The sequence below is a fragment of the Manis pentadactyla genome, chromosome 4 (assembly GCF_030020395.1).
Source record: "Manis pentadactyla isolate mManPen7 chromosome 4, mManPen7.hap1, whole genome shotgun sequence".
NCBI lineage: Eukaryota > Metazoa > Chordata > Mammalia > Pholidota > Manidae > Manis > Manis pentadactyla.
The window spans coordinates 126,853,630-126,877,926 of NC_080022.1; the positions used below are offsets into that span (position 1 = coordinate 126,853,630).

At 43.0% G+C, this 24,297-nt stretch overlaps 1 protein-coding gene across 17 annotated transcripts in view; it reads right to left on the bottom strand.

The window, feature by feature from the left end:
* DNAH9 (dynein axonemal heavy chain 9) overlaps nt 1–24,297 on the bottom strand; it is a 352,680-nt gene that overhangs the window by 263,815 nt on the left and 64,568 nt on the right. For 16 of the 17 annotated variants that reach the window (XR_008997155.1, XM_057500838.1, XM_057500837.1 and 13 more), the window contains 9 exons: nt 23,643–23,865; nt 22,842–23,008; nt 15,237–16,107; nt 12,658–12,788; nt 12,218–12,344; nt 8,393–8,545; nt 7,045–7,170; nt 5,687–5,926; nt 5,198–5,358 (listed from right to left, as the gene is read on the bottom strand). Coding sequence is in view for 16 of the 17 variants with exons in the window: in XM_057500838.1 (XP_057356821.1) it covers nt 5,198–5,358; nt 5,687–5,926; nt 7,045–7,170; nt 8,393–8,545; nt 12,218–12,344; nt 12,658–12,788; nt 15,237–16,107; nt 22,842–23,008; nt 23,643–23,865 (2,199 nt within the window). In the remaining variant the exon portion in view is untranslated. Of the gene's footprint in view, nt 1–5,197; nt 5,359–5,686; nt 5,927–7,044; nt 7,171–8,392; nt 8,546–12,217; nt 12,345–12,657; nt 12,789–15,236; nt 16,108–22,841; nt 23,009–23,642; nt 23,866–24,297 lie in introns of those variants that run through there. The other variant, XM_057500851.1, reaches the window with a different exon arrangement.

Genomic DNA, 24,297 nt, shown 5'->3' on the forward strand with positions numbered 1-24,297 from the left:
AAGTGTAGGCAAAGGGTCTATTTGTGTTTATACAGAGGATCAAAGCATAATTTGGCTACCCCGAAAATGAACTAAGATACAATATGAAAAAGAACTTCCAACATCAGCACTCTCGGGAAGACTCATGACAGAAGATGATCAGCAAAAAAAAAAAAAAAACTCCAACAAAGATCCACGCACTGCCACAGGTGTAGATGCACTCATCCCACCAGTTCCTGGACTTGCCATGGGAATGATGAAGGAGATATCTAAGCTGGCCTGTGCATACAGTAAAACAAAAAATTGGACTGGATCTATACTGTTGGAACTCAACCAAGAATTAGGAGAAGTGCAAATTGTAGCACTCCAAAATCTTACAACCACAGACTATTTATCGTTAAAAGAACATATGGGATATGAACAGTCCCCAGGAATGGGTTGTTCTAGTTTATCTGAATTCTCTCAGACTGTTTAAGTTCAGTCGGACAATATCCACCATATCATAGATAAGTTTTCACAAATGCCTAAGGTGCCTAACTGGTTTTCTTGGTTTCACTGGAGATGGCTGGTAATTACAGATGTGCTTTGGTTAGGTAACTATATTCCTATTATGTTAATGTGTGTAAATAATTTAATTAGTAGTTTAAAACCTATCCATGCTGATGTTACTCTACAAGAAGATATGTCAAAGAAATAATCAATCTTCCCAGGTTTTCTTCTGCCTGCTACTTCTATAGCTTTTCTTCTTCCTACCTAATCACAACCTTTAAATAGAACTTGTGCCACATGTTGAGTTTACCGAGTATCATAATTCTTCCAAGTGGTAAAGACACCTCAAGACAAATGCTGGGCATAGAAGCCACAGGGCATAAATATGCAAAGAAGTAAAAAGCTAACCTTTTCAAACAATAAGGCTTCTCTCTCACTTACCAACTTAACATTTCCCTGTATGGCCCCGGAAGATGACTGGTTAGCCAGAGACGGGTAAGATTCCTCAAGGGAGGAACAACCTAAGACAGGCACAGTCGCAGGGGGATCATCAGGTGAGAAATTGGGGATCAACAGAGGTGAGGCTTAGAACCTCACCCCCCCATTCTGAGAGAAATCTTCTGCATACGTGGATGTTTATTGACCTCGTCTAGCTCGGATTAACACATAGTCTACAGGCACACACACACCTGATCATCTACATTTGCTCTCTTACAACACTAAACTCTGTTTTCTACCTTTATCTTTTATCCACCTACCACTTCAGCATTTTATTAAAAATAATAATAATAGAGAAATGTGGTATCCACATATAAATGAAGTTTAAAAATCAAATGAATATTCATATTTGAACTGTGTATAGTTCATAATGCATGAATAAAACTGAAAGCTTCTGTGATGACTGCCCTTGCACTGTTCACCATGTAACTTATTCACTATGTAAGAATTTGTACTCCATGTAAGAATTTGTTCTTTATGCATCAGAAGATTGGAGACTGACGAAAATTAGGCTTGGGGTTGATTAATGATTGTGCATTGAGTATTGACCCCCCCTATACAGAAATTTATTGTGGTTAACAACTATTTGATCAATAAATATGAGAGATGCCCTCACAAAATATATATATATATAAACACACTTCCAATTGTAAAATAAATAAGTAACCGGGATGTAATGTATAGCATAAGGAATATAGTCAAAATATTGTAACAACTTGGTATGGTGATAGCTGGTACCTAGAATTATCATGTATATAAATGTTGAATCACTGTGTTGTACACCTGAAACTAATGTAATGTAATACTGTTGTCAACTACCCTTCAATAAAAAAATTAAAAAAAGTCTAAAAAAAAAAATGTGATTTGCTGTGTTGAGGCTAATTTTTTTGTAGTCAAAACATTTCTTGAGATAATAATGGAAGTCAGTGAGAAAATGGAATTTGCCATATAAATATTCACTACATACTCCTTTGTAAGAAATGCATCTAATGTGCAAAACAAGGTCAAGGTCTACATAGTATTTGCCATTATCTGCAGCAAACCTTTGAGTTCTTATTTGCTCATTTCATAAAAGAGGTGATTATTTCCTGTTTTAGAAATAATTCATTGTCCAAACTTCATCCTTTCCCTCTATGAAGCATTCAACATTAGCGTATGAGAGACTTCTACATCCCAGCGAGGCAATTATCTTTTTCAATTCCTGGGCAGGTGTGAAGACCCAGTGAAAAGAAAGGTCTTGTACTTTTTATTACCGGGAATAATAATGTCTGATTTGTCAGCGGAAAGGAAGGAAATACTCTGAATGGTATGGGGAAGCTGGGGCACAGATGCAGAGGCTGAGAACGCACATCACCGCACGCACTTCGGGAGTGTTTGCTGAATGCCTCTGATGTGCGGGACACAGGGCTGGGTCCAGGAGGTAGAGCCCTGGCAAATCGAAGTCATTGTTACCACGGAACGTGAAGTCCAGAGTGAGACACGGACATCAATCAAATTACTCAAATGCACAATCGCTTCATTGTTCTGTCCCAGATGATATAAATTCCCAAACTATTAGGTCATATCCCAAGGCAGGTAGAAAATCTCACAGCAAAAGAGGACACTAAATCAGATTTCCTTCCTGTTTAGGGTAGGTGTCTTGCTGAGAATCACTAGAAAGACAAAGACACAGGGGAGGATCCACTCTGAATGCAGCTTGAGGTGGGAAAACTGTTCCTTTAACCCACACTAATGAACCTCTCCAACTGAGCCCAAATGAAGCCCAAGGACAATCCTTAAGGTGCTGAAACCCTCAGGGCTGCTGCTGCAGGCTTTACTGTCCCAGCTGCAGAGAAGCCTGCATGTTCCCCCAACAGACCTTATCCACCTCTCATCCTGAGCTGAGGGAGGGAGGAGGGTCTGCCCTAGCTGAGAGCAGAGCACAGAGTTGGCGCTCCTTCTTCAAGAGCCAAGGCACACACAGAGTCCTCAGAGTCCTCCTCTGAGCCAACCTCCGCTTCTTGATTCTGCCTGTTCTTATGGTCTGGGTCTTCAGTATTGGACCTCCATTCTACAGATGTTAATTCAACATCTACTAGATGCTGGTGACATAGCAGTAAATAAGACAAAGGTCTCTGATTGAAAAGAGTTCACATTCCAAAGGGGAATGCTTCCAATCAGCAAGCAAGCAAGGTCATTTCAGAATGTGGGAAACGTCAGGAAGAAGATAAATAGAGGATCCATCATGATTATTGCTGATCGTGTGTGTGTGTGTGTGGGGGGGGGGGGGGGAGAGGTTTTCTTTTAGAAAGAGTGGGCATGGGGGGTTTCCTGAGAACTGAGACTACAACAAAAAGGTGAGAGGCTGACAGTGGAATGGAAAGCATGGGGAAGGGAATTCCAGGCAGAGGGAACCACGCGTGTTAGGGGATCCATGTGAAAATGATTTTAAGAAAGGACGCCAGTGTGGCAGAAGTGCAGGAATGAGGCATCAGGGCAGCGGGCAAGAACAACTCAGTCCCATGGGGAATTCATATTTCAGTCTAAGTGCACTGGGGAGCAACTGGAGTTACTGATGTGACCTCTATTGGTTCTCACAAAAAAGAGGCACAAGAGCAACTGGGAGTGGTCTGTATGGGATTCTGGGTGAATGAAATAAATGAAAAGCACAGAGGGAGATGAACCATGAGGTCTTAGTCTATGAATGACATTGGTATATTCAACTACTTTGGATTTCCCACACTCCTATTCATTCCAGTAGCACAGTGATTACAATTTAGCTAAACATCATTTGGAAACATATCTGAGGATTTAACCAGAATACAGGTGGCAACACTTCACATAAACATACAAAAAAGTTAAGTAAAAGAGGGCACAGATTCTATTTGGCTATTTTAACATGCATAACTTAAGACAATGTCTTCATTACTGACAAGTCACTTATTTAGGGTGAGCCAGCTATGCAGATATGCAACTCTTCTTGGAATAGAAGAGATTTTGTGCTCAACAGAATTACAAGGGGAAGGGGCACCAGTTCTTAACAGAAATTACAGAAATCTCAGCCGAATTAAAACACCATTTCTCACATGGTCCATGACCTTATCCCATTCATCTCCTCTCTCCTTTGTACATGTTCTTCTGTCCGATAAATCTTCATAAGTTACAGTTTCATCATTTTACTCCTCTGAGGAAAAGTTTTCAATAGTTTACCACTACTTACTGGATAAAAAATATATTCTTAACACATTATAGTCTGACTCCATCTTCCTAGACTTATGACCAACTACCTCCACCCAAATCAGGAGTCTATTTCCTCTTCCAGGAACATGTCATGAGTTTTCTCATTTCCAGGTCTTTGCCTATAAAATTCCATTTTCCACAATCAGTAGTTCTTAACTTTTAGGAATCCTCAACCACTTTAAGAATTGGTGAATGATATAGGTCTTCCCAATAGAACAAGCGCACAGATTTCTGCACAGTTTCATGGATACCGTGACAGCCATCCTATTGGAATCCTACACATCTTTTAAGGCCCAGATCACATACGTCTCTTCCCTGAAGTATTTCCAGTCCTATTCGCTTCATCCCACAGTGGCTGTGTCCCTCCGTGCTCATAGAGTTTACTTGCTTGGATACTTACTTGGATAAGTCACTTGCTTGGATATTTTATGGCTTTGAGCTCTCTTTTATACTATGGCCTTGAATGTTTCTCCCTTGGTGCTATTTAAATTTTTATCTACATATGTCTTTTTCTCTCACTAGAATTGGAGTTTAAGGGCAGAGAATGTTTTAGTCATCTTTGTATTCCCAGTGACTCATTCAGTGTCTGGTGTGAATTCATTAAAAAATGAGTTAATATGAATGACAAAGAATATGGTTCCCTAAAATATTAAAAACCCCATTCATGGTAGAGACTACCTTGCTTTTATCTGTGTGTTACCAGAGTGAGAGGTGCAGAATAAATGTGGCCATTGAATGATAAGAAAATAGCAATAGGAATCATTCACTGAGCATCTATACACTAAACTCCTTAAAACTCATGTGTGGTGTGAGATGAGGAGACCAAGAATTAGGTTCAGGTTTTTCATGGATAAGCAGCTGGAATGTGTTAGAACTGGTGTTAGAATTCAGGTGTGTATGACTACCTAGTAATTCCTCAGGAAGTCCCAGTGGCCTTGACCCGGATGGCCACTGGATGGCCTGAGCCAGACAGCAGTAGGGTTCTCTGTCAGTGGCCGATGCCCACACTCACCTGTCTGTCAATGGTGTTATCACCAGGCGAGGTGTATTTCCCAAGTACTCATAGGAATATTGAAACTGGGCATCACAGATGTTAGCGAAGCAGTGCTTGGCCTCATCATCCCAACGGTGCCGCAGCTGGGACAGCCAGAGGAAGGCCTGGGCATTATCCACCTGGAGAGAGTGGCAGGGGTAGAATAGGTGGGTGAGCCACAGGTTAGCAGGTAGTAAGTGGCCCCTTGGCCACAGGACACACAGTGCACTGGTGGACCTGGGTGCTGTCTCTAGACACGAGCACAGCACCCTGTGCCCACAGCACAGAAAGCATGAGCTGCTTTGATTGCATTGTTTTGCTGGGGTTTTAAAAGGTAGGAGTAGCCCCCATGATCATCTCCCAGCTCTTGGGCCAATGCAGAGTTTGGGACCCCCATGTTTAGGCCATAGCTGAGCTTCTCCACAGCCACAGTATTCATGGTATAGTTGCCCACAAACAGGGACTCACCTTCTGAGCAATCATCTTGGCCACCACATCCCGGGCATGCACATCAATGGTGCATATAGTCATGATCTTCTGCCGGTCCCCCTTGGAGAGCTGGCCAATCAGCATGGTGATGAGGGTTTTGAGCTGGGACACTTGCTTCTTGTAATAGTCCTTCATGGCGTTCTCATAGCCTTCCTCCAGCCTGGTAAATGCAATGCCCACCTCTGTGGTCCACCAGATCTGAGTGCAGGTCAGGGCTACCTGTAGCACCAAGAGGCACTTAGTAAGCCATCACCAGGACTGTCTCCACAACCAGCCCACTCATCACCCAGCAAGAGCTCACAAGTGATTGTGTGGGTGGCACTAGCTCCTCCCCTCCCTCTTCAACCAGCATGGACTAGATGAGTGAGCCACATGCTTCTAATTCCTTGGAGAGGTGAAGTGGGAACACAGTGGGAAAAAAGCACTTTCTGCCCTTGCAAAATAGATCACTTGGTTGAGAACAATCTTATCTACTCCTACTGCTTCCATTACCACCAATATCTGTAGCTCCCAGGGGAAGGGAAGGGTGGTGCATTGCAGTGAGTCATTTTCAAAAATTCTCATCAGTTCTCCCCTCTCTCTTATTACCTTGCTGAGAACCCTGTAAAGGACTCAGATGTGTCTTAGAATCCTGTCAGAACCCCTAACATGGTCTTAAGAATTGGCTTTGCGTTTCCTCTCCAGAGTCCATCTGCTGCTTCAAGCTCCCGGTCCCTTCCTCACTCTTTCTTCAAACACACCGAGTTCCTCTCCATTCCTCAAACACATTAGGCTGTTCCTTGCTTCTGAGCCTTTACCCCATGCTCTTCCCTATGCTCAGTTGCTCTTTCTCTTCTCCATTATTAACTTGTTCACTCCAGTTTTAGATCTCAGCTTAAATATCATTTCCTCAGGGGTCCCCCGAGCCCACTAGCTAGCCATATGTTCCCAGAGTACCCCGAGTCTCTCATCCAGCCAGGTCCCATGTGAAGGGCCTGACTCCCACGCCAGTCTGCAAACTCCAGTGGGTGAGGCAGGGTAGTATTGTCTTGCTCCCTGCTGGTGTCTCTGGTACTCAGCATAGGGCTTGCCACACATGGAGTTGGCTGGTTCAATGAGTTGAATTGTTTATATTTTCTCCCTACTGCAGCCAAAGAGGGTAAAGATGGACAGCCCTTGATTCTCCAAGGGATTGTTTGGATTAGGTCATGGCTGACAGTCCAGTTCCTTCTGGCTGACCCCTCACAGGCCCAGTGAGTCACATGTCTGACAGCCACTAAAGGCAGAAGGAGGTCAAGCTAGCAGAGGAAGAGCCTAGCAGAGGATGGGGGCCCACAAGGTCCTGGGTGGGAGATCACCTGAGCTGGGTAGTCAAAGAGCCACTGCTCCCTCGGCTTTTCTTCATAGGCAGTTACACCTTCTGTCATCTCGTGCCTTACGGTGGCCTTCATATGAGCAAGCACGTGGTTCAACCATATTTCCACCTGAAAGAACTCTGACTTAGATGCTGGGTTCCTAAGAAGATATGATCAGTAATATGCATTTTTGTCCATTCAGCCTGAGGGAGTGAAGAGAACGGAGCCCAAGCATGATGTATAACCCCAAAGGGCAGCCAGAAGGCACAGGGACACATTTTGTTTGTGTAACCCAGATGGTGATAGGTGAGAACGAGGCTGTTAGCAACAGCTGGTGGTGCCCATTTAGAACATGCAGGACAGTCGCAGGTGAAGGGGATGGGGGGCTGCCATCTAGAGTTCATACAAATCTTCATCTGGGTTGAGCTGGGTGTAAATAAGTCAGTGGATTCTCACAACCTTGTTCACACTGAGTATGGAGAAGTAAGCCAGGCTTATGTTTTTCAACTAAGTGCTTTCCAGGTCTGCAGAAAGAACACATTCTGAATCAAACCCCAGGGTCCTCTCATAAAACTGAGAATGTCCAATTCCTTTCTGGTACTGCAACTGCCTTCCAAGATATGGGTGGTAGAAGGTGGGACTCTATAAGAGATCCTCCCTCAAGTGTTACTTAGGACTAGACTAGACCCCCCAGGGGTAATGCTCTGCTGGATTATTTACGATAATGAACAAAGAAGGGATTATATTTTAGTGGCCGTGGCACCAGATGGGAAGGAGACTTAAGGAGAAAATTGTTGCATGCTTTGTGTTTCCTGAATTATCATGGGAGATTTGGAAGTAGTAGTTCTTGGAGCAGGGTGGTAGTTGGCTCTGTTAGGGGTAGGGCTATGGGAGGAAGTGGCTCCAAGGCGTATTTGCACAGATAAGTGGCATCTCAGGACAATGGCTGATGGCAAAGGGCATTTTCTCCCAGGGAAGATGTCAGGGTTCCTGACTCCCTGGTGGGGTGCCCCAGGGGCTGTCATTGTAAGTCTCCTGGCACTGCCAATCATTGAAAAATCCTTTTCTTGTTGACTCAGGTGGTTGTTTACATGCATATTACTCCTCTCTGCAGGGGTCTTTGGTTGGGGAAGGTGTATGAATCATGACATGTGTCCTTCCCAGAGAGAGGAAAGCAGGTGCTAGAGGCTGCTCCAACATCGGGTCAATGGAGGGAAGCTGGCAGTCCCAGGGCACAGACAGCAGTTCTGGCCCAAGGTCAAACAGGTCATCCTGAAGGTTGATGCTGACTATATTTGAGTGCAGACAACTGAGACAGAGAAGACATAAGGAGAAAGGACTTTTACATTACCTGACCACTACAGTCACAAGGCTCACTGAAGGCCACGTACTCTTCTTCCTTGCTGTACATGCCAATACTTATCTTGGTTGGTTTCTCACTGGCATCTAGCTGGAACTGCATCTTGGCCATATTGTCAAAGAGTTTGGAAAGGTGGCGTTGAACCTATGAAGGGACACCATGCCAAAGATTTGGAGAATGTGTCCAGGGATTTACTTAGGAGTATTTTTGAGAGAGCTACCATGTGATAACTGTTACCGGATTGGATACCAAACATTTAGAAGGAAGCCTGTAGGAACAATGATGACGTGAAGTCAGGAACCAACTGAATTGTGTAGAAGTGGCTTAAGAAATAGAAAACTAGCAGGAATCATGTACTAGCTACAAACCAATGAAGCCATAAAAGTTTGATTAATTTCTGCTTAATCTACTAAAGATGGGAATAGATTGGAAGAAAAAAGTAATGGTTAATTCATAAACCCTCATCCTAAGAAAATACTACTATGCAGCAGGAGAGAGGCACAGGAGAGTCTGCAGAAGAGCACTAACACACCCAAATCCAGAGGGCCACAGGGCAGTGGTGACAGTGGCCTATGGAAGAAGTCGCCCAGTTGTTGGAACTGCTTTGATGAGACAGACCAGTATCTGGAGGATCCATAGAAGGGTGAGCAGGCTCACCCCAAGCAGAAGGCCTGGCCATGCCAGGGCTTCTCCCTAGCCCAGTATCTCTCAGTACAACCCCCTTAGGGATGCCCCGAGAAGGACTTCCAGGAGGGAGGCTAGGTAGAGCCACACTATGGTCTTGAAGGGAGGGAAAGGGCAGGTTGGAGAGGAAATAATCAGAAACTGGCCTTCTGGTAGGGCTTTTAGAAATACCAGATCTTCAGGCTGCTGGGATCCTGAACTGTGATCTTGAATTTACAATAACCAGCTTTGTGGTTTATGAGCTTGAGAAGAAGAATTCAAAGTGTAATGAAGTAAACTGTGAAGGTGCTTGAGAAGATCCCACCCACAGTGATTCGGAACAAATATCTTGATGGCATGGGTCTTTCTTTATCGAAGAAAAAATAGTGAATTAAAAAAAAAAAAGAAAACCACCACCACCAATGTGGGATCTACCTGCAACTTAAAAGAGGACTTAACTGATAGAGCAAGAGTATATAATTATTTATATACATAATTTTACTATTACATTGTATTATGAGCATATATATTAGAAGCTTTACTAAAGGAAACAGGGATAGTTAGGAAAATATCACACTGTATTGTTTTCAATTAAATGCAAGAAACATGAACTTTATGAAATATGAGCTGAAAGATAAGTTGGTAGAGGTGGAGAAATAAAGCAACACAGCAGATCTATACTAATATTAGCAATACTGAAGGACTAAATGACCCAAAATTAAACATGGTGGATAAACATGGGAAACTGTGGAAGAATGCTAAAGAGGAGGACTAAGAGATAAAAATATGTACAACTATATGAAGGAAATATACGTGGCACAGAGAAAACAGAATTTCAACTTATGGAAGTAGGATGAATCTGAAGGAAAAAAAAGTCCAGATAAATGGAATATAATGTTACTTAAAAGCATACTGAAAGAAAACTTTTTAAAGATAATGAAAGCCCTGGTTTTCAGATAGGAAAAAACCTCAGTGTATCTTGGGAACATTAACAAAATAAAGCAAATGTGTAAACATAAATCTTTTCTAAAAATTTAATTGAAATTTTCATCTCCATAGAGATCCAAATAGAAAGAAATTAGGCTTCCCAGAAAGGTGAAATTAAAAGGTAGGCAGTCTGCACAAGTCTTCTCTGAGACACAGCAGAGCTATGTATGGAGGGATTTGAGGGGAAATTGCTGTGAATTCCAACCCCCAGCATTCAATCACTTCCATGTGAAAACTACAAAGAGTCACAGATATAGAAGGAATTGGGAATTACTCTACCATGCTTCATCTCTGGGGACGTAGGGAAGGGGCAACTACGCATAGATTTACTCAAAGTAAGTGAGAAAAAAATAAAATAATATATTTGAGAATGAGTAATGTACAAAAGATATAAAAGGTCTGACAATGATCTTTGACCCTCCTATACATAGACTTAATAAACACATAGTTACAAAAACAGAATGCTAATGTGATAAATATTTCAACTCCACCATGCCTGGGCTACTTTGTAAACACTGAATCTATAGGTAACAAAAAGAGAGGCTTTAACTATCACGGATAAAGAGACAGAGAAAGCTCTCCCTTTATTACTTACCAACAATCTAAAAATAATTTCAGTAAGTTAGAAAGTCACTGACAAGGACAGAAAACTAATGCATGGGTGCCATCTTTTGGCTCTGCTGGAGAAGGTCTCATCCATTACTGGTGGTACAAAAGGCTGCAATTCCTATAGAGGGGATTATGTAACAAGACCACATCATTTACCCTATGACCCAGCAATCTGGCTTCTGGAAATTTACCTGGAAGATAGACCTCCAACAATACAAACTTCAAAGTTATTCAATGCCAGTTATTTGTAATTGCAAAACAGTATTAAAAACCTATGGTATATTAGTCCATGGAGTTAGATGCAGATGAGAAAGATATCTTTGAATTGATACAGTGATGTAGGGAAAATGGAACATCCTATGGCTAGGATCCTCACCTGAACCTAAACTACTTGATGATGTAACCGGCCTGCTGCTAGGCTACTGCTTCCACACCTGTACACAAGGAGCTATTATTGACTGAATCACTATATAAAGACTTCTGGCCGGTGCTCTGGGAAGAAGCAGAGATGAAGGTGGATTATGGACCTGTGGACTGCTGGATGTGGATGTAATTCTAGTGCTCGAACTACTGCCGGGAGAGTAAAGCCGTGTATAAACCCTTTTACCCCAAGACTGCTCGGTTGTCATTTCTTGGTCTCACTGAAACCATAATGAACTTGCCCAGCGCTGAAACCCTCAGGCAAGGCAGGTGAGAAGGGACGAAAGCGAAAGAAACACACAATAGAGATGCGATAGCTCCCCTCCCATCAGCTTTTCTGATGTTCAGACCTTTGATACATAGCAGTGGTTCTCAAAGTGTGTCCCGAGACCAGCAGCAGTGCTTGGGGAATCCTTACAAATGCAAATTATTTAGCCCCACCCAGACTTACTGAATCAGAGACTGTGGTGCAGGCCCTAGGAATCTGTATTTTTACAACTCTTCCAGATAATTCTGTTGCCCTCTCAAGGTTAGAACTGTCTACAGCTCCAAATAATAACAGTGAGTGCTTCAATTAGTTACTTTACTATGTTCTGAAAACCTGTAACACAGCAGGCATCTCCCATTTCACAGACGAGGAAAGTTCCTCAAAGAGAAGTGGTACATCAAAGACTATGTGGTTACCAAGTGGCTAGAACCAGGGGCTAGAACCCAAAAGTTTGGACTGCTCACATCCACTCCTTCTACAACCACCCAATGTCCAGTTAAGACAACTTCCAAGCTTATCTCCCCATGGGAATTTTAGCTCTAACTTTGGACCACAGTTCACTGGACCCCTCTTCATAATGAAATCAACAGCATTCTCTGTAAAAGCTTAGCTCTTTCCACCTTTGCCATCCTCAATGCTTCTCCAGTTCTACTTTGGGGAGCCATCACCCCTGATAGGCTGGAGGGCCCCCAGGAAGCCATGATGGGGGATGAAGAAGCTCTGAGATTAGGGATGATGCTGGTGGCAATGCAGGTCTGATACTCTGGCAACATTGCCAGAGAGAGGAGGCATCATGCGGAACCCACACCTCTCCCGCTGGGAGCTCCTGAGGCCTTCTGGACGTTTCTACAGATGCTCCTTCAGCTTACCTGTTGTGGAGCTGTGCCGTTGGAAAGGATGTCTAACAAATCAGAAGAAGAGAGAAAGTAAAACCTAGGGAAGGCAAGCCTTTTGGTATCCAGGTACTCTGCCAGGGCTTTCTCACACAGGTACAATCTGAGGGCACAGACACAGAATTCTTAATTAAGTTTGCCTAGGTGCATAGATACACAGACCTTGATGTGAACATACACAATATATGGAATACATGCAGAAACGAGTGCAAGAAACATAGGTATTGCAAACATAAACACTGATACATTTCCAACAGAATGAACACCACACTATTACCAAATCCAGGCACACACAGAAACACACGTACTCACTCTTTCACTTGGGCAGTTAAATAGGTCAGGAGCTCAGAGACAGAATGGGGAGAAGGGAATATCATCTCCTGCATTACAAGAGGGGGCAGCTAACAGACCATCACCTGCTCTGAATATCTTCTAGTTTTTCATAAAGACCTGCTTTGGTGGTGGCTTCCACTACATTCGGAGTTTTCTGAGCATCATAAGCTAGCTCCTTAAAGTCAGCGTCAATCCCTTCAAATCTTTTAGAATCCTGCAAATAAAAATGTGGAAAAACATTAACTACCACCCCCCTCAGTTCCAAAATCTCCCCTTCTGAGGCAAGTCAGGAGCAGAAACCTGTTCTTAGGTTGTCTGAAGATGCTAAGAAAGCGATACCTTTCACCTCCAACGGCAGTTCTCAAACATTTTTGTCTTCAAACCCCTTTACCCATTTAAAAACACTGGAGAGTATGAAAAGCTTTTCTGTATGTAGGTGTTTCTTGTGTCTACCAATACAGTTTTCTACATTAGCAGCTAAAGCTGAGAAATTTAAAAAATATTTGCTAATTCATTTAAAAAGTAACAATATTAAGCTCATTATGTTAACATAACATGTTCTTTTATCCAAAATAATTATATTCCCCCAAACAAAATAACTTAGAGAAAAAAATGGCATTGTTCCTTTTCTTCTCCTTTCTTTATTGCAAATCTCTTTAATGTCTGACTTTAATGAGATGACTCGATCCACTTCTCTGCTTCTGCATTCAGTGTGTGGTGATAGCATATGTCATGCAACCTCTGGAAAACTCCCCTGTATGCTCATAGAAGAATGAAAGTCTTAAGGGAAAATAACATTTTAACATTATTATTAAGACAGTTTTGACCTTGACTTTTGACTCTTGGAGGTCACTGGACCACACTTTGAGAAATGTTGGCATCAAACACAGAACTCCTAAGTCAGGTAGATAGTGAATCCAGTATTCTTTCTGGGTCCATACAGAAGTTTAGGCAACCAAACTAGGTTTTTCCTCAGCACTTGTGATGTCAAAGTTAGATGTCATCATTTTTCCCAAACACACATCCCCCCAGTGTTGTTGAAATGATTCTGACAATAACATATGTAAAGCACTTTAGCTCAATACCTGGTACCTAGAGTTTGTGGTATTATTATTACTATATAACAACAGTTACAATGGTATGTGCTCTGTGCACTGTTTTAATTGACTCCCTGAAAGAGGTACTAGTATTAGTCTCAGTTTACATCGGAGGAAACCAGGACACAGAGAGGGTGACTTTCTTACAACCCCACAGCTGCAAGTGGCAGCATTCGGACTCAGGAGCACGCTGCCGGCCCTGTCTGCCCCAGACCTCTGTAATCCACCCCTCTCCAGGAAGACTTAGACTAACAGGGCCACGTAAAGTGAATTATGATTCCCTAATGAGATACTTGGCTCCAGTTACGGGTGGAAAAGATATCAAGGTTATAAAAGTATTGGAAATACCAGCATAAATGTTAAAATGAAAAAGAGCTGAATTGAGAGAACTATAATTACACCAACAGCAATTATGTAAAAATATGTATATACATAAACAAAAATTGGGACATATTCTTAATGAATGAAAATAGTTACTAATTAGGTTGTAAGATGACTGATTTTGTTTTGAGATTGTCTCTATTGTCGTTTTGTTAATCCAAACACATATTTACATATTTTACACACACATTTGTGGCACTGTTGAGCAGTTAATGATACTGATTCTTTATTGTATTTCATTGAAAGTCCTCAAATGTCTCCGTTAAAGTCTTTACCAAAGCCTCCATCCATGTCTTCACCTCCTTATAATTAAACCTGCTCTTCTTCAATCACTAGCACTGGAGATAAATAAAACCTGGCTTATTCAATTTGTTCTAATTACAAAAGCTCTGACAGAATTGTTTTCTGTTAGTTTCCACTCCAAATGTGCAACCTTTAATCTGTTTTATTACATTAAATATGCTTTTGCAGGATGAGATGAGAAAATAAAATGTTTTGATGGAATGTGCTTTAAACTTTTTAGCAAGACCTGGATGTCATTTGACATTTTGGAATTAAACTAATTTGTAAGCAAAGACCTTGCTCTGCTGAAGGGACCCAGAGAAAGCCTGCCAAAAAAAAATTCTTTTAATGAGTTAGAGTCCACTGAAGGGGCTAAGTTAATGGCACATTAATTAGGACAAATTAGAAAGGGCTATCAACCACAGGGAAGGTAGCAAAGAGAAGGACGCATATTTTAGAGAAATTCCGTGTTTCATATTTAGCTAAAGACTGGTATTAACCATGTGGCACAGGCCAGAGGGTTACAGAACAGCTTGCTGCTGAGAAGGAATGTGAATATGCTTGGAAACAGTGCTCTCTGCCAATCGATAGCTGCATTGTAATCATCTATGGGGCAACCCATGAGTAGCTCACCACAAACTGCAGTAGCAAAATATTTTCTCTCTCTTCTCTTGTGTACATGGGCTTTTTTAAAATCCAGGTTCTCTTTTGCCCACCCACCCAGGGACAAACTGACTGGTGTGCATTTCACCTTCTTTCTTTTCCTCTGCCTGAAGCAAGCATTTGTTGAGTGAGGCCAAGGCAGGCAGCAGAGAAGGAAAGGTCTAGAGGATGAAGAAACTGGGTGCTCTTCCCTTGACTCGGGAAGGGAACAGAGAGGGCAGGGTTTCCTTAGCAAGTACCTGGGGCAGCTGAGCCCGGATATCTTCAGATCCAATGAATATACTCTCCAGATGAGACCACGTGCGCTGTACATCAAACCAGATGGCGATGACAGCATCAGCTGTGGACAGCTTCCTCTGCCAGCCCGACACTTCTTCTAGGAAGAAAGCAACATACTTGGACGTCATCAGGTTCTGAAGCTGCACTTGGTTATCCTCCAGGACCTCAATGAGGCCTTCATCCGACCGCAGCAGGGGGACGTTGGTCCGCAGGTGGGGCTCATACTGGAACTCCATGCTGGCCCAGGTGGCCTGCAGCTCCTTCAAGGTCTTCTCCATCCCCATCTCCTTCACTGCTTTGTCCACAATGCCCCGGACCTCGTCCTCAAAGCGGTGCAGCTGGAGCTGCAGGAGCTGTGCCAGTGTCGTGCCCTCACCCACGGTGAAGCTCACACCCGTGGCCTGCATCAGCTGCCCCCAGTGCCGCCACTGGATGGCCGGATTCTGGAGCTCAGCCACAGCCCTCAGTGAGGTCAGAGTGTTCAGCACAGTGCTTTCCAGGCCCGTGAAGGCATCCCAGGCCCTGACTTCCTTGTCAAGGTTCCGGATGTGCCTGGCAAACCGCTTGCACTCCACGTCCATGGCCTCCACGTTGATATCCCTCCACATGGTGGTCTCCCAGGCATGGATGCTGGAGGTCACCACCCCAGCGGTGTCCCAGAGCTCCTTCAGCTGGCAGACCTCCTTCCTGCACTGCTTTAGCTGCTTGTAGTCTGGAATGCTAACCTCAAACAGGCTGGCAGACTCGGCAGTAGAGGCCATGGTCGATTCCATCTGCTGGATCTTAGTGTGCCAGGCATCCAGCATTTGATAAGGGTCAATGCTGTCAAATCTACAAGACACAATGTGTTTCCTTTGTAAGTACAGCACACTTATTAGTAATATTATTGCTGTACAGGCCCATTTCCTAGGATCATCAAAGTACCACCAACTCCAATATTTACTTTTTATTTTTAGTTGAAGTGTAGTTGACATATAATATTATATTGCTTGCAGGTGTACAACGTGGTGTTTCAACAATTATATTCATTATAAAAGGCTCATCATGATAAATGTAGTTACCAGATGTCAACATATGAAATTATGAAATTATTGACTATATTCCCTATGCTGTACTCTTCATCCCCATGACTTACTTATTTTATAATTAGGAGTTCATCCCTATTAATTCCCATCAACTATTTTGCCCATCCCTGCACTCCTCTCCTCTATGGCAACCATCATTTGTTTTCCATATCTGTGTGTCTGTTTCTGCTTTTTTTGTTTGTCTCTTTGTTCTGCTTTTCAGATCGTACATGTAAGTGAAATCATATAGTATTTGTCTTTCTCTGCTTGGCCTACTTTGCTGGGCACAAACACTAAGTATCTGAGCAAAGAGCAGTGAGTTTCACCAAAGCCTGGCAAGAAAAGACATTCAGGGCAGGTTGGAGTAGAGTGAACACAACCCACTGGAGGGAAGACACTCTAAGAGGAACTCCCTGCTTGGATCTTTTCTTCACTTCTGAGAAGGTAAAAATGCTCCTCTTCTCCTCCACCTCCCCCAACCCCTTATCCAGGGTAGAGGGGAGTCATTCCTTTGTTCGAGCCCCATTCAGACTCTGCTGCCACTCACTGGCTTCCAGACAACCTGTCTCAAAGGAGCACTGCATGTTACCGCAGATGCTAAAAGCCAAAGCCTGCCAGGAGCTGCTAGTGGGAAGTCGTCTTTAAGCGAGAGGGCTGGCACTTAAAAGTCCAGCACTGACCCCATCTGGCATCACTTCCTCTTGAGCAGTGGCTCTCAGTCTTGGTTGCATATTAGAATCTTCTGGAAGCTTTAAAATCTCCATGCCCAGGCTGCTCCCCAGATCAATTAAATCAGAATCTTTGGGGTTGGGGTGTGCGCAATGGCAGTTTACAAGCACCCCAGGTGACTCCAATGTGCTCTGCTGGTGTCCTTGTCTGTGGTGAGACTCACTCTGATGGCCCGCAGTGCTTTCCTCCAAGTCTGAGGACCTCTGCTGGGAGCCATGGAGTTTGAACACAAAGCCCTCAGCAAGGCACTCCGCAGTCACCATCAGTTTCCTTCACTGTGTGCCTCAGCTCGGGCTCCTCATTTAAGTCCCTTTTCCAGGCTGTGCTCAGCCTCCCCTCCGCCCTCTCTGGTCTGCTCTGCCTGAATCCTGGGTGGCCCCTGGGTCTGCACTTGCCCCAATAAACACTGTATCTAGCTTTGGAGTTTTAATTCACGCCCCCTCATCCTCTTTTCTCCAACGTGTATAGCAGGTGTCCTCTGCTTCTGGTGCTCAGCAGCGTTAACCTACTCGATGCTGCCACCCGCCCAGACCTGCTTTCCTGGTTTGGCTTCTCCATGTAAGAACTCTACATACAAAGGAACCCACATGCACAGATGATGTTTCTGTGGCCAGGAGCACACAGAACCCAGTGTTCAAGGAGCCTCTCATTTTCCTCCGCAATCTCTCTTTACACATTTTCATAATCACCTCTTTCAGGTTTACTTGTTTCTATGTGCTTGTGTTAGGTACTGGGGACACCACGACTTAAGTGTGAACACTGCGTTCCTCTAAAATCAGAATAGGGCATCCCAGGGTCCATCCTCAAGGGGAAAGTTGAGAGGACATGAATGACTAGAGAACTGGCCGTTTCCTCCAACTGAGTGTGCGTATCCGTATGTGTGTATTGGCTGGGGGGATGTGGAGGGGAGGGGAGAAAGGAAGAGGACAGCATACAAATTCCCTTTCTTGAACTGCCTCTTCTCTCAGTCCTCTTTGGAAATACTGGACTTGATGGATGGAAAGTGATCCTAATTAGAGTCATTTACCCAAACTGCTCACCACTTAAGCCTAATTGTCATGCAACACAATATCAGTTATGCATACCATTAAATTAGTGTCAGATTAACTTTGATGCTTGCTATGTTTGATTCCGCTTGTTCCATCTAAATAGTTTTTGGCCCTTGTGTTACAGTGGTGGATTTACTCCTCAAGGGAATGAGGCTGAACAACAGTGCACGTCTTCACTGTTCTCCAGCTGCCAGCTGTCTCAGAACAGAATATGAGTTTGGAGACGACAGAGTTGAAGAGGGCCCTTCATCTTTATAGGCAAGGAACCCTCTCTCCCATGAGAACAGTGGAGAAAGAACTAGAAGGAAAGAAATGTAACATCCTCAAGGCAAGCAGTCCAGCAGGGAAGATCACCATACCTGAATGGTCCTGCTTATTCTTAATTTCCAGAGACTAATTGTCAGTGTGTAGGTTCTGCTTTTTATCTTGACTACAGTGAACTTAGCCTCTTGGTATTAGCACAAGATCGACTAGACAAATTCTAGTAGCCCACATGCTGTTTAATATATTAATGGAGTAAAATTCAAGAATAATTTAATAGGTAAGATATGTGCTATTAGAGTTTTGGGGGTGCACACAAAAGAAGATAAATGATCTTTCTAACCATTCTTTCCTCAGCACATATGAACATCCTTAAATCAATATTGGTTCCTCAAATATTTGTAAGAGGTGATCATTTGTCAAAACTATCCCGAACTTCATCTACCCTGTGGCATAGTTTTTGCTTATAGTTTAAATTTGTGGACAGTAATTTCCTGCAGCTAAGCACACATAAAAGTTAATTCGGCCTAAGTAGTGAAAAGGACCTCTGGACATGAGGGCAGGTAACCTTTTTCCCATTTAAACACTGTAGTGTGAATTGTCAGGATAGCCACAGACCTGATTAATGTGCCTAATAAACTACAAGAGGTTCTCTAAACCCAGGGGAGCAATACAGTACAAAAACAAGAAAGTAATAGGAGGGAAAATGGTGTACTAAGTCTTTGAAATTGAAATAATAATGCAAAAGTATTTTAATCTAAAAGAGAAATGTCTGGAAAGTCTGGATGAATAAAACCATAATTAAGAGAGATGGAAATAGGGTGTTCATGCATGTGATCTTGGAAAAATGACTGATGCCAGCCTGACCTAGACTTGAGCATAGAGAGAGAAAGAGCAGTAAGTGACTTAAATTGTTTTGTGGGAAGCTAGTAGTTGGTAAAGGGTAACCTCAGCACCATACGTGTATACAACGAATGATGACACACCTCTGCTTGATACCCCCCAGGTACTGTACAACTCAGCACATCTGATCTGAACTTGTGTTCTTTCAGCTATTCCCATCCTGTGGCCCCCATCTGCGTGAGCAGTGGAACAGTCCCTTCCAATGACTTGTCCAAAATGAAAGAGAACAAGTGGCTAACTCTCAAGATGGCTCCAGCACCCTCTTCTAGGGGGTGTGAACTGCCTCCCAGTGGGGGCTGAAGTTGGCATTCAGTGAACATGACTACTTACTCATTTTTGAAACTGTCCTGAGGCTGTAAGTCCTTGAGGTCAGGTACTGTGTATTACTTTAAAATCCTAGCCCTTGCATCATTTTTGCTGACTCCACTGTTGAGACCACAGCCTCTTTTGTTCTATGGAAGCCTGAATCATGTGAATGAGTCAAATTAGCTGGAAGAACAGGGTCAAGCTGAACTAGTCTAAAACTAGTCTAATGAACTATAGATATGTCCCTGGGAGATTTAATGACCCATGTTGCTTTTTTCCCCAGTGATTGAAGAGATGGTAGACGCTGTCCAAGCGAGACAGAGGTCCTTCTGCCCTCCTGTGTGCTCTCTGGGCTATTTGGAAAGCCTTTCTTCCTCTAGTCATCATGCAGGATAGTACCCAATGGGAGGGGGTCTTCAAGAAGGCTCTGCAGCTATTGCCAGAATCTGGTTGCCAGCCAACTAAAGCCACTAATGTTCCCCATTAAGCTGGAGCCTGCAGGGGTCAAATGCTTTGGCTAAGAAACCCCTGAGTTACCTTGGTCTTGAGATGGATAAGATGTCCCGGAATCATTCCTAAGGTCACGGAAGACTGAACAAGAGAGTGCTGCTGGAAGCACAGAATATCCCTTTCACTCAAAGAGGAGAATTAGTCTCCAATTTTAAGAGTTCTAGAAAGCCCTTGAATCTGAGTATGATGATTTAGCCAATTACTGTGAAGTGAGAGAGCTCAACTAGGAATATGCTGACACAGCTGAGAGTTTGGACTAAAAGAGGAAGTAAAACGTGACTTGGACATGAAGAACCTCAACCCAAGCAATGTGATGTCACCCAGCACCTGTCAGACTGCAAGGGCCTAATAAGACACTTTATTTCTTTTTCTTCCTCAAAGACAAGATAAATGGGAGCTTAACCTATAGTCTAATTAGGAATAGACACTTGCATGCATCGAGGAATGCACCACAGGCTGCATTTTAGAAATTCATCAATGATCTCAAAGTGAAGGAACCAGAACTAAACTCATTTGCTACTCACTGTATCTAAACATTTTAAACACACACATTCACACACACCAAACTAAGAAACGAAACAAAATGAATTGACACCCATGAAGATTCCTTCATCAGTAAATCCGCAATTCTGCTCTAGTCCTGAAGGTTTTCTTGAGGAGAGAAATACATCAAAACTGCAGTAATGTTTTAGATTTCCACACTGCTGTGAGCAGTTCTTTTCAAAGCATTCTCTTCCAAAGATTTGTCTGCATCTCATATTAACAGATGCGAATTTGGAAAACTCACCTAAGGGGAGTGATATCCTCATAGCCAGCAGATAAAGTGCTAAGAAAGAGAAAAAAAATAGTGCAGCCACTAAATCAAAAAACAACAGCCAATCAATACACGTACACAATGTAACCATGAAGGAGGAATACCAGATTTCCATCAGATGACTAGCAAATGAATATTGTCCTTTCAACCAATCTCAGAAGCCTGTTTGGGAAGCCATTTCACCAAACCATCTTGGGAATTCCTTTTTTGAAATTTTCTTAAGAGAAAGTCTTAAGACAGACTAATGCCAAGGTTAGTAGTATCATTATTTTTATGGCTGCTGCCATGGTGTGATTGTTAACACTAAGCAGTATTACTCAGCTTGATATCCTACCTCCCTCAACAGCTTTCGCTCTACATGACCAGTGTTGAATTTTAAAAATTCAACGGCATGACCAAAAGGAGTTCCACAAGTGTTTTGAACAATAGATGTTTCTTAGGAATGAGGGCATAGCTACTAAGGCAATTATTCTAGAGGGAGACAGACTCAGTTTTAACGTCCTGGTTTGATTGCTGAGAAGAGAAGCAGTTACTTCCGTCTAGGGCAGCAGTCTCAAACTTGGCTGCATGCTGGAAACACCTGGGGAGCTTTACAAACTACTGATGCCAGGTCTTTCTCCCAGAGAATCTGATGTAGTTGGTCTGTGGGGCAGACTGGACATTGGAAGTTTTAAGAGCTCCCTGGGTGGCTCTAATGTGCAGCTGAAATGGTAGCACCCTGCTTCAGAGTCCTGTGTTTTGTCTGTCTATACACATCTTTTGCAGTTTTACAAATCTGCCCTTCCCTTCCTCTCAACACACTCATTTTGTTCTCTCTAGCCCCAAGTATAATACCTGGGGGAGAGTAGCTGCTTAATAAATGTTTGGTGAACATTATTCAGTAAGAATAAGTAGACCCTTAACTGTGGGCTAGGTTGGGTGACCAACAGCTCCGATGTGCCTGGTACAGAGGGACTTCCCTAGATGTGTGACCTTTCAGTGGTAACATGGGAACAGTCAAGGGAAAACCAAGAAGGTTGGTCACCCTAGTGCCAGATACTATGCTAAACACTTGGAAAGGGTATTGCTTTAATCCTATCAGCAACCCAATGCAGTGCATGCTATTTTTAACCCCATTTTACAGACAAGGAAACTGAAGCACAGACATATGGAGTGGCGTCCTGACCTGGGCATTAAGCCTGAGATTAGACACTAGACAGCCTGAGTCCAGAGTCCATATACTTAATCATTATGCTCTATTTTCTTTCAGTAGAGTTGTGATTTTTGTTTGTTTCATTTGTTGCTTTAACATGTACCTCCCAATGTAGTATTTCAGAGCCTCTGATGCTGAGCAGTAGACCAGAAGCAGACCCTAGCAGACTTCCCCACTAAGGGAGGAAACCTCAGAGAATGGAACCTATGTGTGCGTGCACACTGTGCACACATGTGAATGGTGTTGCCCATCCTATAGTTGTTTTATGTAAAGACCCCTTAATCACAAGTAGGGAGGTGTCTGAGCATTACTAAGCTATGAAAGAAGTAAACCCTTCACCTCAAATCCTTCCTAATTTAGGCTACCAAAATGCCTTCCAAAAGTATTTTAAAATTCTATCAGCCATAAAAGAAAAGGAGTTTTTGAGAATTTAGAATACCAACAGTTTAGTGAAAACTTCATAATTATACCACATACAATCCCTTTATAGACCTGGAGACACAGAAGTTTCTAGACTTTTGAAGGCAAGGTCTTTTGTTTGTACAACCTGTGGTCATCTCATGCAGGCCCTGAGAGGATGCTGCCCAGTCGAGCCCCACATCCTAACTGTAATGGAAGGGAAGACTGTTAACTAGTCTTAACTTGCTAGAAGAACACAAACTCAACAGAAAGACAGTCCGTAACTCAAAGGTGCCATGTTTACAAGTAAGGAGGCAGTGATGGTGACTGATCCATACCTGAAGGGAGCTTCTTGGTGGAATCGCTCGCAGAACCACTGCTGTTCAGCATCAAAGGCTGTGCACCGCTGGCGGAGGACGCTCATTTCATTTGCTTGCAGTGGGGCCACCTGCTGCCTCACAGTAATGGCCATCTTTTTTATGTTGTTCCATTTCTCAGGCAGCTCCTGCAATGGACACCTCACTGTGGTCAGACCCACATTGTTCCCTCCCTTCATCACAGTCCTGAAATTGGACAGACCCCAGATATCTTCACATCTGCTACAACACCTGCTGCAATGCCGTCATATCATTTGTTCATTCTCAACAACTCCCCTTCCTTGACTTACCTCCCTAGTCAGTTGTTCTATAGATGATCACCTACTTTGGGCTCAATACTATCCTTCTTGCCCTCAGCCTCTGACCCAGTAACCCTTTCCCTTTTTATATTTTCCAAGAATACTTGGTTATTTTCTGTAACACCCCACACTTCCTCTTAGACCACCTTAACACTCCTCAGATCTGCTCTTTTCTCCTCTGAAGGAAAATAATTTGTTCACCCTTAATTCTGGAAAAAAAACCTGACACACTTTGTCCACATCAATTCTCCCATATATCCTCCAGAATTACAGTGTTTCATATTTATTGAGTTTCCACCATGTGCTAGATATGACACATACCTTATACATATTGTTCTAAAATATGGGCCTTGGGCAATTGCTATGCCCTGTTTCTCATTTTTTTCAATCCACCTCACCAGACTCTGAAATCCTGAAACTCCCCCACTCTTTCATTTATTAGGAAAACAAATTTTGCACTGACCTCCAGCTGCTTAAACACCGTTTTTGGCAATTCTTGTCCATAGGTCTTCAGCAATTCAATAGTTTGCTTTAAGGGCTCAAACATCTCATCAGTGCTGCCCTGCCGTTCTTTAAGAGCCATAAGGTGTCCCATAATCTCAACCAATCCTTTAAAATTGCCTTTTTCAACTTCCTTGAGCAAGCCACTCTCACTACTTTTTATGAACACTTCAAGGTCGGCCAAGCTAAGCAAAACACAAACAGAACATGAGGAGCCACTCTCCTGCCTCTCCTCAAAAAGCAGATTTATTTATTGCCCCCAAAATATAGCTATTGCAATGGAGAACCTTCCATGTGCACAGCTCTCTGCATAGACTGTACACTGATGGTAAGAATATGAGCCTTTTCAGAAGTGTCAGAGTCATGAAGACAAAGATGAACACTTTGATGGAGACTCCAGAGACACAACATATTAGTAGGACAGCTGGGGAAATATGAACAAGGTCTGTAGGTTAGTTAGTAGTTATCATCAATATTAACTTTCCGATCTTGACTGTACTGTGGTTATGCAAGATGTTATCATTTGGGAAATCTGAGTGAAGGTAAAAGTAAATAAATGAATCAAATAAACAAATAAAAATACACTGCACAGAAAGGGAACTTTGGTATTGTTTTGC